Source organism: Carcharodon carcharias, chromosome 2, assembly GCF_017639515.1.
Source record: "Carcharodon carcharias isolate sCarCar2 chromosome 2, sCarCar2.pri, whole genome shotgun sequence".
Lineage (NCBI taxonomy): Eukaryota > Metazoa > Chordata > Chondrichthyes > Lamniformes > Lamnidae > Carcharodon > Carcharodon carcharias.
This window is the reverse complement of record NC_054468.1, coordinates 7,573,862-7,590,665: the sequence shown is the minus strand read 5'-3', so window position 1 is coordinate 7,590,665 and position 16,804 is coordinate 7,573,862. Positions and strand designations below refer to the sequence as shown.

Genomic DNA, 16,804 nt, shown 5'->3' with positions numbered 1-16,804 from the left:
GGAACATAGGCACAGGGGTAGGGCATTCAGGACAGCTCCAAAATTAAATAAGATCATGGCTGAACACCTTTTTTCAATATAGCTTTAACGCATTATCTTCATATCCCTGACGTCATTAGTCTCCAGAATTCTGTTGATTTCTCTCTTGAACGTGATCAATGATTGAGCTTCCACGAGCCGTGGGATAGAGAATTGCGATGATTCACTGCCCTCTGAGTGAACAAAATTCCTCCTCATCTCAATTTTTATGGCCTGCCCTTTATCATGAGATTCTGTCCATTGGGTTTAGACTCACCAGCCAGGGGAAACATTGTATCTACATCCACACTGCCATGCCTCGGTAAGAATTTTGTAAGTTTCAAAGAGATCACATCTCATTCTTAAAAACTCTAGGGAATACAGACCCAGTCTACTCAATGTCTCCTCATACAACAATCTTGGCACCCCAGGGATTACTCTGGTGAGCTTCCACTGTACTCCATCTATGGCAAATATATCTTTCCTTAGGTAAGGGGGAAAAACTGTACACAGTACTCCTGGAAGGGATTCACAAAGGGCTCAGTAGAACATCAGCAAGACATCTTTGGTCTTCTACTCAAATCCCCTTGCGATGAAGCCCAACATATCATTTGCCTACCTAATTCCTTGCTGCACCTGTATGCTAACTTTTAGAGACTCATGAACGAGTACACCAGTTCCCTTTCAACACCTGCACTCCCAACCTCCCACGATTTAAGAAATATTCAACAACAATTTTCTTTGCTATGAAAATGAATTATGTCACACTCATTTGCATTATGTTCCATCTACCATATCCTAACCCATTCTCTTAGCCTGTCCATGTCCTCTTGAATCCTCCTTGCATCCCCCTGAAAGCTTACCTCCCCTCATAATTTGGTGCCACCACATGGTGTAACGAACCCCACTCTGTTATTTCATGGTCCAGCATATTCTCCACTTTAGCATTACCATGAAGCTGATGAATGAACTGTGGTTCAATGAAGAGTGCAGGAGGACTAGCACTAGGCGTGCCTAAAATGATCTGTCAACATAGTGAAGCTAAAACACAGCATAACCTGCATACCTAACAGGGCAGGCAGCGCGTGGATGATCAGCCAGAGAGCAGGCCATTCTAGATCTATGATAAGCAACATTACAGGATTCATTAAAGACTTCAGCTGTTTCATCAATGATCTTCCTTTGATCATCAGGTTAGAAGTGGGGATGTTTGCTGATGATTGCACAATGTTCAGCACTATTTGTGACTCCTCAGGCACTGAAGTAGCCCATGGTCAAATGCAGCAAGACATGGGCAACATCCAATCTTGGCCTGATAAGTGATAAGTAACATTCACACCACACTAGTGCCAGGCAATGAGCCGTCTACAACACAATAGAATCAAACCATCGCCTCTAGCCATTCAATGGCATGACTATCACTGAATGCCACACTATCAACATCCTCGGGTTTACCATTGACCAGAAACTGAACAGAGCTAGCCATATAAATACTGTGGCAACCAGTAGGTCAGAGGCCAGGAATCCTGAGGTGAGTAGTCCACCCACTGACTCCACAAAAACTGTCCACCATCTTGCAAGGCTGCTAGAGAGGGAAGCAAGTAACAATCGATCAAATGCAAAGCTCTTCTTTATTTTTACAAATTGTCTTGCTCTTCAGGATTTCTTCAAATTTCATCTCTTTTTTTTTAATATGTTCTAGGCCTGGTGTTGCATTGCTGTCAATTACCGTTGTTAGCCAAGAAATATTTAGTCATAATTTGCTTCTCAAACAGCAATGTTCTCGAATTTTGAACAAGAAGTATCATTAGTTTATTAAGTATAAAGTGCTAAATTTACACATTTCAGTTAGCTCGTCCTCAATGCAAACGTGTTTAATTTACATAATTACATACATGTTTAAATACAGCTTGATTAAAATAATTTGCTTGACATGCCTCATCAATAATTTTTGGTTACTAATTCAACCCAACAAATTCTGTTTCCGCCCATCTCCTTTAGTTTCTTATCTCAGCTCGAGTTGTATGTTTGATGTGTAGGTCTGCCATTCCACGAACTGTAATTTTAATTATAAGTTTTTTGTTCCTTCAGTGTCGCTCTGTAACAACCATTGATTGCATCAGTGTAAACTGCAATTGAAAATGTTGATGTAAAGACGGAGGTTTTCTTCATTCAAAGCTTCTTATCCTGGATACTTCGGAAATTCAATAAGACTCTCAGATGTATTAGAACTGTATTGATTTAGGGATTATTTATTACACGAATCCCCCCTTTATCAGAATTTAGATTTATTAACTGATTGACAAGCCAAAAAGTTAAATATCTGTAATGTATAAGAAAGATGGATAGATCACTCTACAGTGTGCAGCTGAAAATCACACGATGTGCTCAGTACATAGGTTCATACCCCATTTATCGGTTCATTCATCAATCTATGTTATATCTCTCTGTGTTTATTATGGCACAACCATATAGGTCATCCCAGTGTCGATGAATCATCAGCCTCATCACTTTCATGCAAAGTAGAATCTAATGGCCACGATTAAATTTATAGTCAAATGTAATTCATCAAGGCACACGCGTGCAATAGCAAAGATAGGAAACCTTCCAGATGTGTATGAATAAGCATTCCCAAAGCAAATGACCATGGCATGAAATTGCAGTGTTCAAAATAATACCAAAATAAAGTCAAATCCCAACTAGATCTATTACAGCTTTCAATTAGGGGACTGACACCAAAGAATACACTAATCTATCATGCAATTCACCAGAAAAGTTTTACTGTTTTGTTTCAACAAATTGTCATTCCTCAGGATTGCTAAATGGGCTGAATTCAATTTTTTCGACTTTCACGATTACAACTTGTTTCAAATCAATGTAAAAAACGTAATTAAAACATGCAGGAGAGAGTGAAACCAACACCCGTTGAGCAACTCAAGCAGTGGTAGTCGTCATTGTTCCATATTACATGATTGAACATCATCATATTCTCTTCTGGGTTCAGCATCACATGACGAAAATTAACCTAAAACGGACAACAGGCATATTAAGCTAAAAACAAAAAAAACTGCGGATGCTGTAAATCCAAAACAAAAACAGAATTGCCTGGAAAAACTCAGCAGGTCTGGCAGCATCGGCGGAGAAGAAGAGAGTTGATGTTTCGAGTCCTCATGACCCTTCGACAGAACTTGAGTTCAAGTCCAAGAAAGAGTTGAAATATAAGCTGGTTTAAGGTGTGTGTGTGGGGGGGGGCGGAGAGATAGAGAGACAGAGAGGTGGGGGGGGTTCGGTGTGGTTGTAGGGACAAACAAGCAGTGATAGAAGCAGATCATCAAAAGATGTCAACGACAATAGTACAATAGAACACATAGGTGTTAAAGTTAAAGTTGGTGATATTATCTAAATGAATGTGCTAATTAAGAATGGATGGTAGTGCACGCAAGGTGTAGCTCTAATGGTTTTTTTTTTGAGGAACAACACCTCATCTTCTGACTAGGGACTTTACAGCCTTCCGGACTGAATATTGAATTCAACAACTTTAGGTCGTGAGCTCCCTCCCCCATCCCCACCCCCTTTCTGTTTCCCCCTTCCCTTTTTTTTCCAATAAATTATAAAGATTTTCCTTTTCCCACCTATTTCCATTAAAAAAAAACCACTAGAGCTACACCTTGAGTGCCCTACCATCCATTCTTAATTAGCACATTTGTTTAGATAATATCACCAACTTTAACTTTAACACCTATGTGTTCTATTGTACTATTGTCGTTGACATCTTTTGATGATCTCTTCTCTCACTGCTTGTTTGTCCCTACAACCACACCACCCCCCACCCCCCTCCACCTCTCTGTCTCTCTATCTCTCCGCCCCCCACACACACACCTTAAACCAGCTTATATTTCAACTCTTTCTTGGACTCGAACTCAAGTTCTGTCGAAGGGTCATGAGGACTCGAAATGTCAACTCTTTTCTTCTCCGATGGCCGATGCTGCCAGACCTGCTGAGTTTTTCCAGGCATATTAAGCTGCTTATTCTCAAGGTAGACACCAAAATAATGAGTGCAGTTTTCAGTGAAATTGTTTGAGAATCTATTGTGTTGCTATTATGATCCTTGGACAGACCCCAGGTCATGCGGGGAGGTTCTGCTAGTGATAAATAACGTTATGTGCAAAGTGGATAAGTTGTCATATTCAAGATGCTTACCAAGTGAATAATGCCACAAGATTCCACGGGTTTGGAAGAAACAAAAATAAACCTTACTACAGGTTCAGACAGATAATATAGAATACATAGCAAATACTTGAACATTCAAGGTACATGTGAATTAACAGGCAAAATATGCTCGAACACACTGCATGACAACACAAGTGACAGGTGTGGCCAAAACTGATTCTGTGGAATTCCCAACACCCAACCCATTTAGGCATCACATTGTGAGCCAACCAAACTCACTGTAATTTCGTCTTTCTCATGAGAGCTTCCAATCACCACACTAAAAGATTGTGCCTTTGTATAATCTCGAAAAACCTTTCCCAGTCGGCTGGCCCACCTCACAGGGTTTGAGTCTCACCTTCCGGGAACTATTTTCCCCAGATCTCCGAGTACACTCAAGATACACTTCAAAGCACAACATCAGATCTTCAGCCCTGCCAAGATCAATAGCACAGCTCCAAAGGGTTACCTCTCCCCAACGGCCCACAGCACAGAGTCGCCGACTTTTGGCTGCTTTGTGGATCTTCCGGGCTTCTCTCGAGCACAATTGAATTAAAGCCTGCTAACTGCATCCCGTTCTTCAAATTTGTGCGATCTCTACGCACTCTCCTTTCTAACTTAGCAGGATATATTTCTGTCCCCTGAGTTTTATCCCTTGCCTGGGACTTCCTTTGTGGACCTCTTCCTGTCCCTGTCCCAGATTTGGTACCTCTACCTGCACCCCCCCCCCCCTGCTCAAACCCCACTCAACACAATCCACCACCCCACCCCCCCGCTCCCCACACCACCACCAACCCCCCTCCCCTCCGGCTTCTCCTCCCTCCCCCCATGTACCGACCACTGGAACACTCACCCAAAAATGATGTTCCGTTCACAGAAATCTGGCCTGCCCTTGCGGGCCTTCTTTCTTCCTTCTGCTGAGGTGTGCATGGCCTCGTAAACAGCGCGTAAAATAAACAAATTGCGCAAACCGGCCAGCTCCCAGCCACCGCATGTGTGAAAGGCCCACGGGTATCATAGAGAATCGGAATTCCCGCCCTCCAAACTGATCAATTTAAGTACAGGTTTCATTATAAAATTCGATCCATGTCAGCAATCTTCATATCCATTCATCAATCGCTCACTAGACTAAGGGTTGAAATTACTTCAACTGAAAACCCCATTCCCTGTTTAATGTTGACTCCACTAAAACGCATGAAAAACTTCAGGTTCAAGATTCTTTATGGCTGATCATGGGTTTAATTTATGATAAAATGCATATTTTGCAATGTCATTATGCAAAATTCACTATTTTGGTATTTCTGATTGCCACTGCGTTATCGATAACTGCTGCTTAATGGCTCATTCTGCAAAAGACATGCAAAGGGCGCATGACCTCTTCAACACCACGTACAAGTGGCTTAGCTTATCCTTAAACATCACCAAAGTGGAGGACCCTCGCCACCCTTCATTGGGCCAGTTGAGCCTCCCCGGCTCCAGTTACATAGGTGGCGTGGTTCTGGAGTATGCACGCTGCTTACCTTATCTCGGCAGCCATCTCACTCAAGGGGCTTGTATTGATGAGGAAGTCCAATGCTGAATCAACTGTGCCAGTGCTCCCTTCTTTAAGCTGCGCCAACATGTTGTTGACAACAAGGACCTTTGGAATTCAACTGAGATTCTGGTTTATAAGGCAGTTCGGTTAACCACCCTCCTCCACTGCAGCAAAACTTGCCACATTAAGGACCTTCAGAGCTACCATCAGCTTTGTTTGCAGGGAATACTTGATCAAATAGCAACCTTCATATCCAGTCATCAATCGCTCACTAGACTAAGGGTTGAAATTACTTCAACTGAAAGCCCTATTCCCTGTTTAATGTTGACTCTTCTAAAACGCATGAAAAACTTTAGGTTCAAGAAGCGTCCTCAATGAAGCTCAGTCTACCAGCATTAAAACCCTGCTCTTGCGGAACCAAATCCGATGGATGGGTCATTGCATCCGAATGCCCGAAAACCACCTCCATCAGCAAATTCTCTTCTCTCAGCTCTCCACTGGCCAATGTTCAAAGGGTGGCCAAACGAAAATGTACAAGGATGTGCTCAAAGTCGCCCTAAAGCACGGAGGCATTAATACCACTGGCTGGGAGGAGAATGCTGCCGATCACTCGGCATGGCACCACCTGATCCATCAAGGCACAAGCCACTTGCAGGCTCAGCTCCTGCACATTGAGGAGGAATGGCGGCAGCAGTGGAAGAAGAAGGAAACCAAGCCGGGGCTGCGATTTCCACTCCACTGTGCAACAATGTGATCACACCTTGGAAGAGGTTGTGGATCCTGAATGGGCTCCGCAGCCATCTGAAGTCTCACAAAGCCTGACATACACCATCCTCGATTCTGAAGGACAGCCGATGACTGCCAATCCTGCAATTTCTATAAGGTGCCATTGTAAAGCTTTAATTTGTATTGAGCACAGGTGCAGGAATTCTTTAAGAGGCCAACCTTTAAGAGTGCCCTGTCACTTCTAACAGCCGAGCATAAATGTACTCACAGTTTTGACCTTATATGGACACAGTGTTGTAGCTCTATTGTTTATTCTTTGGCAAACGTCTGGATGGGGTTCACAAATCTTCTTAGCTACACAAATTGTTAAGTAATGATTATTTAGTCTGGGAGTACCTAATTACCTAGAAGTGAATTTAGGGGCCTCCCATCACAGCGCATACAGGGATCAGTTAACATTTTTTTCTCCTGACTGCTTATGATCACAAGTAAAGGTTGCAACAATCCTCAAATGATGCAATCAGTCGGTGTCTTTTGGAAAGAGCTGGTCAGAATTAAACTATACATTTTGCATTGAGTTCGTGTTAATGAAATGACTCTGCACTAAAAACCAGTCTATTGAAAGATTATTGTGTATTTTTAAAGTAAGCCAATCTACAAGGGTGTTGGCTTATTTTATCTGCTTCTGCATCACGAGGTGGGGACGAGACGGCATGTGGCAGATTCTCAGATTGCCCTACCTTGCATATTTATATCTTCACATTCATGTAAAGCGCTGCCTGTATAATATTCCAACTTCTCCAGTGAACTGTTGGAGGGGAAGTCTATAAATGAAATACATTCCAATCTTAAAATGCAAATCTCATTTAAATTTAAAGGTTCAATTTAAATCAAGGTTCAAAATAATTACCAGCACCTGTACCAATCTCTTGAATGTCAACCTCTTCATAAACATGGTCAGTTAATCCAGCGTTAAAATATTGTCTGTTTTAATTGCCTGTAATAATAAGAACCCAGAAACATAGAAACAGAAAATATAGGCAGGAGTAGTTCATTCAGCCCCTTGACTCTGCTCTGCGATTCAATGTGATCTTGGCTGTTCCTCTATTTCAACGCGATACACCAGCACTCTCCCCTCTCCCTTAATGTCTTTAGAGTCCAGAAATCTATCGATTTCCTTCTTCAATATATTCACTGACTTGGCCCCCAGAGTCTTCTGTGGTAGAGGATTCCACATGTTCACCGCCCTCTGAGAGAAGAAGTTTCTCCTCATCTCAGTCTTTAGTGGCCTACCCCGTATCAGGGTATTATAGATATGGAATGTAGTGGAGGAGCAACCATCAAATGTTGCATAATTGGATCTCATTCCCCCTTTCTATTTCCACCTCTCCTTCTTGCCTTCTAAAAGCTACCCATTATCAGAAATCTCATAGACCCTCTTCTTTTCCATTCTCCTGCCCCTGAAGAGCACTGCACACTCATATATATGCTTTCACAGAAAGAGCAGCTCTGAGGCTAGGAATCGTGCGAAGGATAACTCGCCTACTGACTCACCAAAGGCTATCCACCATCTACAATGCACAAGTCAAGTGTGTGATGGAATACTCCGCACTTGTCTGGATGAGTGCAGCACCCAAAACACTCAAGGAGCTTGACAGCACCTCGGAAAAAGCAGCCCACTTGATTGGCACCATAACCACAAACAGTCACTCCCTCCACCACCGGTGCTAAGTAGCAAAAATGAGCACCATTTACAAAATGGGCACAGGAATTCACCAAGGCTCCTTAGACCGCATATTCGAAAGCCACGAGGACTACCATCTAGAATGGAAAGGGCAGCAGATAGATGGGAACGTCAACACTTGGAAGTTCCTCTCCAAAACACTCACCATCCTGACTTGTAAATGTATCGCTGTTCCTTCACTGTCGCCAAGGCAAAATCCTGGAACTTCCTTCCCAGTAGCACTGCATATAACCTACACCACATGTTTTGCAGCGGTTCAAGAAGGCAGCTCACCACCACCTTCTCAATGGTCACTGGGAATGGACATAAATGCTGGCTCAGCCAGCGAAGCCCACCTACTGTGAATGAATAAAAAATTCTATATTCCTAATCTTGCTCAATAGGGCGAGTGGCACTGCCTGAGCACATTGCCGGCGAAGGATCAACTCCTGGCTCGATCTTGCTTCTGGAACTATGGCTCAGACAGGTGACAGGACTTAAGATTCCTCTCAGTATACTCCTCGCTTTGGGGCTCTAGGTTTTCTGGCTTTTCTGTTTCGAGAGGCCAAGTACTGAATATGCTGCCCACAGACCCACTTGGTCTCCTCGCTATCACAAATCCGTCCTCAACATCACTGGACCCTCCCGTTCACAAGAGAATCCTGGTGTGTCCACCATTGCCAACGTCTTCTCTATTTATGATCGTCTTGGCAATCAAGTGTATTTGTTTCAATGGATGCCATGTTTGCACTTCGACAAAGTCAAGATGATCCACCATGAAAGGACAAATGAATCGATGCAAATTTTTTGGTGCAGCTCCAGCTTTCATGTAGATTCGAATGTTCTGGAAATTCCAAGGCAAGAGATTGAGTAGGGGGCATAACATTGAGGATCTTCTTCAATTTTGTTTGCAATGGATCGAATTTTAAAATGTCTCGCATGCTAAGAAGAAATATATCATTCCTTTAATATTGCAGAGAATGGGGGCTCTGTCTGGATGCCAGTGTCAGTGATTTTCATAAGCGGAAGTTAGTTTGATTTGACTTATTCTCCCACAAAGCCGACCTGTGCAACATTATGCATTTATAGTTATATCTTTCTAAATGTATTGTGCTTTCCGTAAATTCTCAGCTGATTCCAAAAACACTATACGCTCATGAGAACATAATAAAATCATAGGGAGCCAAGAAGGAGGTGGTTCCATCCCTCGCGTGTGTCATTCAGAAACCAGCTATAAAGCCGAATCCCACTTCCCAGCACTGGGTGAAAATTTTGTAGGCTGTGACATTTCAAGTGCATATCTAACTACTTTATAAATGCCCTTACCACACTTTCAGAACAACCCAAATGCGAACCACAAGACTCTCTGCGCAAAGATCCTTCACCTCAAATTCACTCTAATCCTTCTACTAATTATTTATTTTATGCCCTTGGCTATTGACTTCCGAGATAAACGAAATTGGACCCTCCTATCCACTCTACCTCCGCCCTTCATTAATATATAAAATTCAACCTAATCTCCTTTAAGCCTCCTCTATTCCAAAGTAAACAACCCCATCCTATCCAACCTCTCCTGCAAACTAAAATTCTCCAGTCCGGGAATATCCACATATGTCCCCTTCTAATCTAATGCGATCACATCCGTCCTCTAATACGGTCAGCAAAACTACAAATGACCTGTATGAACTCCAGAACATTAACATGAGCAGGAATAGGGCTCGCCATTTATGGTCCAGAACTCATAATTCTTCATTAACCAACCCTTCTGAAAGCTTCTCTGCAGTTCTGCAGCAAAAGCAATTGATACAGCAACGAAAAGGGTAAGAAAAATGCAAGGGATCATGAAAACGGAGATTGTCTGCAGTTTGAAAGGCGCTGTGTACTGTCGATGGCCTGTAAGCGAAAGTTTTACATACCAACACTGTCAAACTCTGCCCCTCGCATTTCATTCACTCGCAGATACAGCCTCTTGATCGAAGTGAAACATTTATGGTTCCACTGGGCAATAAACAAATTATCTGACAGGAGCTCTGTTCTTTATTTTACGGTATTATTAATTTAAGTAACAATTTTTTTCAGCTCAGCTAAGGAATTCAAGTTGAATCTCGCACTCTCTACCTTGTCACAGTCTTCGATCTCAAACTGGCATTAACCATTAATTTCATTGGCTGTGTAGAAATGTTTCAGTTCTGCACACCCATTGGACTGTGGCACAAATGGGAAAATAATGTAAATATCAGTGCCAATAATATGAAGAAACAAAACTATGCACAAGTTTAATGATGAAACCAAGTTACTTGTCAAAGCACAAATTGCAGATGGGGTCAGAAAGTTGGAAACCGTCATTGACAGATTAACTGAATGATCAGAGCTGTGGGAAATTGAGCTCGAAACATTTCATTCAGTCACGGATTGTGCGCAACCCTGACTTGGCCAGCATTTATAGCCCATTGTTAATTGCTCTGGGACCTCGATATTTACAATCTATATTAATGACTGGGATGAAGGCATATAGAGAAATGTATCTGTGTTTGCTGATGATACCAAGATAGGTGGGAAGGTAAGCTGTGGGCAGGACAGAGAGACTGCAAAGAGATAGACGGTATCCACAGGTTAGAAGAGTGAGTTACAAGATTGCAGATGGAATATAATCTAGGTAAGTGTGAAGTTATTCACTTTGCCCATAAGAATATAGAAGCAGAATATGTTTCAACAGGTGAGAAACTTGTAAGTGTGGAAGTTCAGAGAGACTTGGGTACGCCCATACAACAGATATAGAAAGCTAGCATGCAGTAGCGTCAAGCAATTAGAAACACAGAAGGAATTATTGACTTTAGTGCAAGGGGAATGAAGTACAATAATTAAAAAGTCTTACTACCGTTGTACAGGGTTTTGGTGAGCCCACCTGTGCAATACTGTATGCATTTTTTTTTTGTTTCCACGGTTAAGAAAGGATAAGCTTGCATTGGTGCGTGGTGGTGATGTTCCACTACATTGGTCCCTGGAATGAAGGGTTAGTCTAATGTTGCAAGTCTGAGTAAATTGGGCTTATATTTTCTGGAGTTAAAAAAAAAATTAGAGGTGGTTTCATTGAACCCTTCAAAATTCTGGAGGAGGTTGACCGGATGGAAGCTGAGAGATTGTTTCTGCTGGTCGGGGAATCAAAAACACGGGGGCACAGTTTCAGGCTCAGGGACCAATCTTTTAGGACTGAAATGAGAATAAATTGCTTTACTTAAAGGTCATGAATCTTTAGAATTCTCCACAACAAGCGGTTGTGGATCCTCCGTCTTTGAATATATTTAAGGCTAGGGTAGATAGATTTTGGATCTCTCATGAAATTAAGTAATATGGCAAAGAGTGAGCAAACAGAGTTGAAGCCAAGATCAGCCAGGATCATACTGAACGGTGGAGCTAGCTCGCTGGGTGGGGTGGTCTTCTCCTGCTCCAAAGGTGTTATTTTGAGAAAGCGTTGGTGAGTTGCCTTCTTGAACCGCTGCAGCTTCTATGCAGCACGCACATGCACAGTGCTGTTAGGAAATAAGTTCCTGGATTTTGTCGCAGTGAAAGTGAAGGAATAGCGATATTGCTCCAATTTAGGAAGGTTTGGAAGGCAAATTGCAAGTGTTGGTCTATCGCGTGTATCTGGTACCCTTGTGCTCCTACCTGGTAGGGGCTTTGGAAAGGGCATTTGAAGAACCTATGTGAGTCCGTGGAGTGTATCTTTTGGATGGTACACTCTGCTTGCACTGTGCATTTGTGGTGGAAGGAGTGAACGTTTTTCTGATGGATTTATGCCAATCATGCAGGCCGCATTGCTTGAATGTGCCCAGTTTTATAAGTATTGTTAGCGTCGCACAAATCTGGCAAAGTGGAAGAATTCCATGGCAATCCTTATTTATGCCTTGTGGATGATGAAAAGGCTTTGGCGATTCAGGAGGTGAGTTATTCGTCGCAGAATTCACAGTTTCTGACCTGGACCTGTAGTCACAGTACTTTCATGCTTGGGGCAGTTCATTTTCTGGACAATGGCAACCCCACGATGCTGATAGTTGGAGACTCAATGATGACAATGCCACTGAATGGCCAGGGGAGATAGTTAGTTTTCATCTTCTTGGAGATCGTCATTGACTGGCACTTTTGTGGTGTGAATGTTATTTCCCACTTATTTGGCCAAACATAAATTTTGTCCACGTCTGTTGCATATGGTGATGGATTCATTTGGTATCGAAGAAGTCACGAATTGTGCTCAACAATGTGTGTCATCAGCAAACATCACTTCTTCTGACCTTATGATCCATGGAAGTTCATTGATGGAGCAGCTAAATATCATGGGTTCTAAGGCAGTACCCTGAGGAAGTCCTGCACTGATGTCCCGGGGCTGAGATGATTGGCCTCCAACAAACATGACAACCTTCCTCTTTGCTAGGTAAGACTCCAACCAGTGGAGAACTCCACCCCAGGTTTCCATTGGTTCTAGCTTACGAGGGCTCCTTGATGCCAAACTCGGTCAAATGCGGCCCTGGTATCAAGGGCAGTCATTTTGATCTCACCTGTTGAGCTCAGCTTTTTTGTCCATGTTTGGCACAAGGCTGTAATGAGGTCAGGAGCTGATTGGCCCTAGCAGAAGCCAATCTCAGCATCATTGAAGATTGTGGGGAAATATGAAGTGATTAGCTTTGGACTTATGCCTAATAGATCAGCGCATTTACTAAATGATGAGAAGGAAGGAGCTGTGCTCAAAAAGTGTTTTAGTATCCAATTACAAGAATCACTTAAAACCAGTGGGCAGCACCAAATGGTGATGAATGGCAGCCCAGATCTGAAGAGCTGCATAGGCTATTCATCTTGTTCTGATCGTTCCGGGGGAGCGGGGGCGCATTGAGGTGAATTATATCAAATTTACACGTTTTACATGTGCAGTCAGATCTAGATTTTCTTCAACAGGAGACGTCATCGGAGAAGAATCGCACTTTCAGAAGTTTAAGGCTTTCAATATTAAAAAATGTCGCCCACAAGATTGGCGTGGTTGCAAAACTAAACATGTATTTTTTTAAAAAAAACTAAAAATTAACCTGCGTTCTAGGGTTGTGACCGTAAGGCGCTGTCCACTGCGGATTATAAACAGCACACCTTGCTCTTATATAGCGCATTTAACGTGTGTAAACGCCCCAGCGGCAATTCGCATTAACTTTCGCAGAGAACATTTGGCAAAGAACCACAGATAGAGATATTAGGGCAGATGACAAAATGCTTCAGCAAACAGGTAGACTTTAAGGCGCAGTTTAAGAGAGGATAGAGAGCTCAAGCGGTGGAGGTGGTTAGGAATGGAATTCCTAGCGCCCAAGCAGAAAAAGACACCAATGCAACGGGGAAACCATTACATTCAGTGTTACACAAAAGTCCAGAAATGGTTAATTCTCGAAGGTTTTACGGCAAAACTTGGACACAGTGATATGTTGGGGTGAGGCCTTGAGGGGATTTGAAGTCGACGGTAAGTGCTGAAAAATCATAGTTCAATTTAAAATCTCCTACCAGGACATATCACATTGACGTCTTCTTTATGTTCACAGTCATGATCGCCCATTGCTGAAAATAGGCAGTCCCACAGGAAGCGCTCACTCCCCTTGCACTTAACGTCATCCATCCAAGTTGTGCCATTTGCTGGGCCGAATAACGTCTCTCCCGGGGACCACACTGGGTAACCACAGTTTAGTTGTCTACAGACCACAGCAGTATCGTGCCTATCCCAGGAATCACCGCAAACCATTCCCCATGTACCACTGAACAAAATGTCAACTCTTCCAGAGCAATTGTTGAATCCTGCAGCCAGCCGGAACTCTGCAGTTAAAGATAGCATCTGAGAACTGAGCACGTTTACTTGTAATTAGGTACATTTTTTTAATTTGCCCTGAACTGAATTCCAACCCACTGGGCTACTGTTGGACGACACTCATGTTAAAGACGCAGGGATTCGCATTGGCCCAGGAAATTCTGCAGGGATACAAAAAGCTAAACTAATTGCCCAAAATGTATAACACAAGTTAACTTTTCACTCTCGTGATTAACGATGTTTAATAGGATGACTGAAGAACTTAGGAATATAGCCAAATTTATTGAAACTCATTCTACTGACAGGCAGTTGAAATCCTGACAGATATCGAAGGGCAGTTGTTACGCTTCACATGTTGTGCCAGAATTCAGAATAGAAAATTCGAATGGACCCCGACAGAGGGCAATTGGCCGAATTCCAGTGTTGAATGCAGAGCTGATGCAATCTTTGGGAAAACTGGCACTATGCTCGATGGATCTGATTCATGAACCTCCCGTTCTAAACATTGTGTCCAGGGAACCACGCCTTCAACATTTGTCACTGGTTAGCAATAGCGAATTACGAAGTGTTCAATGGTATCTTACTCTGGCTACTCTCAAAATCACGGATATTGTCAATGATGGAAGCTGCTGCCAGAGAGACAATCCAGGGATCCGCTGCCCTTAAAGTGGTCAAGTGCACTTGCTACTCTACTTAATATGATTAATAGACAGAATGGAAATATCTACATCTGATTTTCTAAATGATATACACAAAGGAAAACATCAGAATCATATCCCACGAGTATTATTAAGATCGTTAGCAATAATTACCGACACGGCCTGAAACTGGTCCCATATTTATTTTCTTCGTATTTGCCTCATGGTGAATTTTCAGTGGATTAGTTTCTGGAAAAAAAATCCATTACTTCAGAAACAACATATTTAATTAGCGTCTTCAGTGTCACGAAGTGTTTCACGGTAGCATTAGAAAACAAGGTATCACATGACGATACATAAGGGGATATTAGGTGAGATGACCAGCAGCATGTTCAACGAGCCAGGTTTTCAGGAACCTCATACAACTAAGTAAAGAACACAACGCTAATACAACGCTAAGTAGAGAAACCGAGAGGTGCAGAGGGAGAATTACAGAGATTGGGGCCTGGGCAGCTGACGACATGTCCAATGCTGGATTCATTATGGGCGGGAATGCGCAAGAGCCCCGAATCAGAGAATATCAGGTTTATCAGAGATTTGTGGGGTTGGAGAAGTTTACAGGAATCGGGAGAATTAAACCCCTGGAGGGAATTGAAAACAAGGATGAGAATTTCAAACGCAAGATTTTCCTTGATCAGCTGTCAATGTGTATCATCGAGCACAGTGTGATAGGTGAAAGGAACTAAGCGCGAGTTAAGACACAATCTTTGAAACACTGAAACATCGGTGAAACATTCCAAGAGAAATTAGTTCCATTTGTCGTTGATACCTGAGCAAATGACTCCTACATCCTCCCGGTGGTCACAATTATGTTCACCCCATGGTGAAGATGGACATTGCCATAACAATGAATCTTGCAAACGACAGTTCACCTCATCAAGCCAGATGTGTCCAAAACACCTTCCAAATGTGACACTGTTTTCCACAGATCGAGCCGATCCGCAGCTGAGCTGCTTACAAACGACTTCAGCACTCACCATTCCAAACGAATCAGCAAAAACTGTCCCGCAGGTAGCATTATACAAAACCTCAACTCTGCCCTGACAGGGATTTGGTCCACCCTGCAGCCTTACAGCCCTGTGCTCTGCAAAACAAAATTGAAATTTATTCTTCTCATCTGTTCAGTCCTACGGCAGTAAATTTAGGAAACGACGATCAGGCTTTCTGCTTTGAAAGGCCATTAACGTTATGAGATTCCTTATCACAGAGCACCCAGAAGGCCAACTATTCCAAAGGAAGGAACTTAAGAGATACTCCATTGTTTCTTACCGGCTTATTCTACTTTATTCTGTAAACCAAAGGACGTGCTTATTGATTACCGAAATCACTGAGGAATTAATTGACAAACTGAGCGATTACCATGGCTACAAGTCATTTGCTCACACCCTAAATTTGTTAAAAAGTTCTCTTCAACAAGTGTTCGAAAGTGCATCTCACCAGAGCAGATAACTCCAGCATCTTCTTTGTGATTGCAGTCGCTCTGAGCCCTTGGGCCGGCAGGACATTCCCACAAAACAGAATCATTTGCTGTGCACTTCAGATTATGTAGCCAGATAGGCCCTGCTCCTGGGCCAAACCAACCGGAAACCGTTGCATCTAGAGACTGTCCACACTTCAGCTGGTCACATACAACACGGGCGTCTGGTAAATCCCAGGAATCATCACACACAGTCCCCCAGGTTCCATTGTAGTAAAGGTCCAGCCTTCCGGCACAGCGACTTCCACCATCTGCCAGTCTTACCTGAATATGATCTGCAGGACAGAAATGATTACATAAACAGTGCTTTGTCCATGAAAGTGTTCCTAAACGTTAGAAATCGATTCATTCCCAACTGTGTCTAACTACTATTCTTACAATTATTTATTTGTCACTTTTCCGACAACGTTTTGTGCAATAGTATTGTCAATTGCAGTCTCCTCAAATGCAAATGCCACAGTGTTAGAAATTGTCACATGATATAAAATAAAAATGAAAAAGAATAACGACTGATAATTTAAATATACAGATCTGAATTCTGTCTGAACCTGATTGATGGGAATTTTGAAAGCTTTAAATTCTAGGC

The 16,804-nt window shown here is 42.6% G+C and overlaps 1 protein-coding gene across 1 annotated transcript in view; it reads right to left on the bottom strand.

Annotated features, from left to right (window-relative positions):
- Nucleotides 1–13,731: 13,731 nt before the first annotated feature.
- The window catches only part of LOC121272653 (scavenger receptor cysteine-rich type 1 protein M130-like), a gene marked incomplete at its 5' end in the record, with an annotated part of 67,886 nt that continues 64,813 nt past the window's right edge, over nucleotides 13,732–16,804 (bottom strand). Inside the window, 2 exons of the mRNA XM_041179360.1 lie at nucleotides 13,732–14,051; nucleotides 16,179–16,493. Of these exons, the coding sequence (XP_041035294.1) occupies nucleotides 13,732–14,051; nucleotides 16,179–16,493 (635 nt within the window). The remainder of the gene's footprint in view (nucleotides 14,052–16,178; nucleotides 16,494–16,804) is intronic.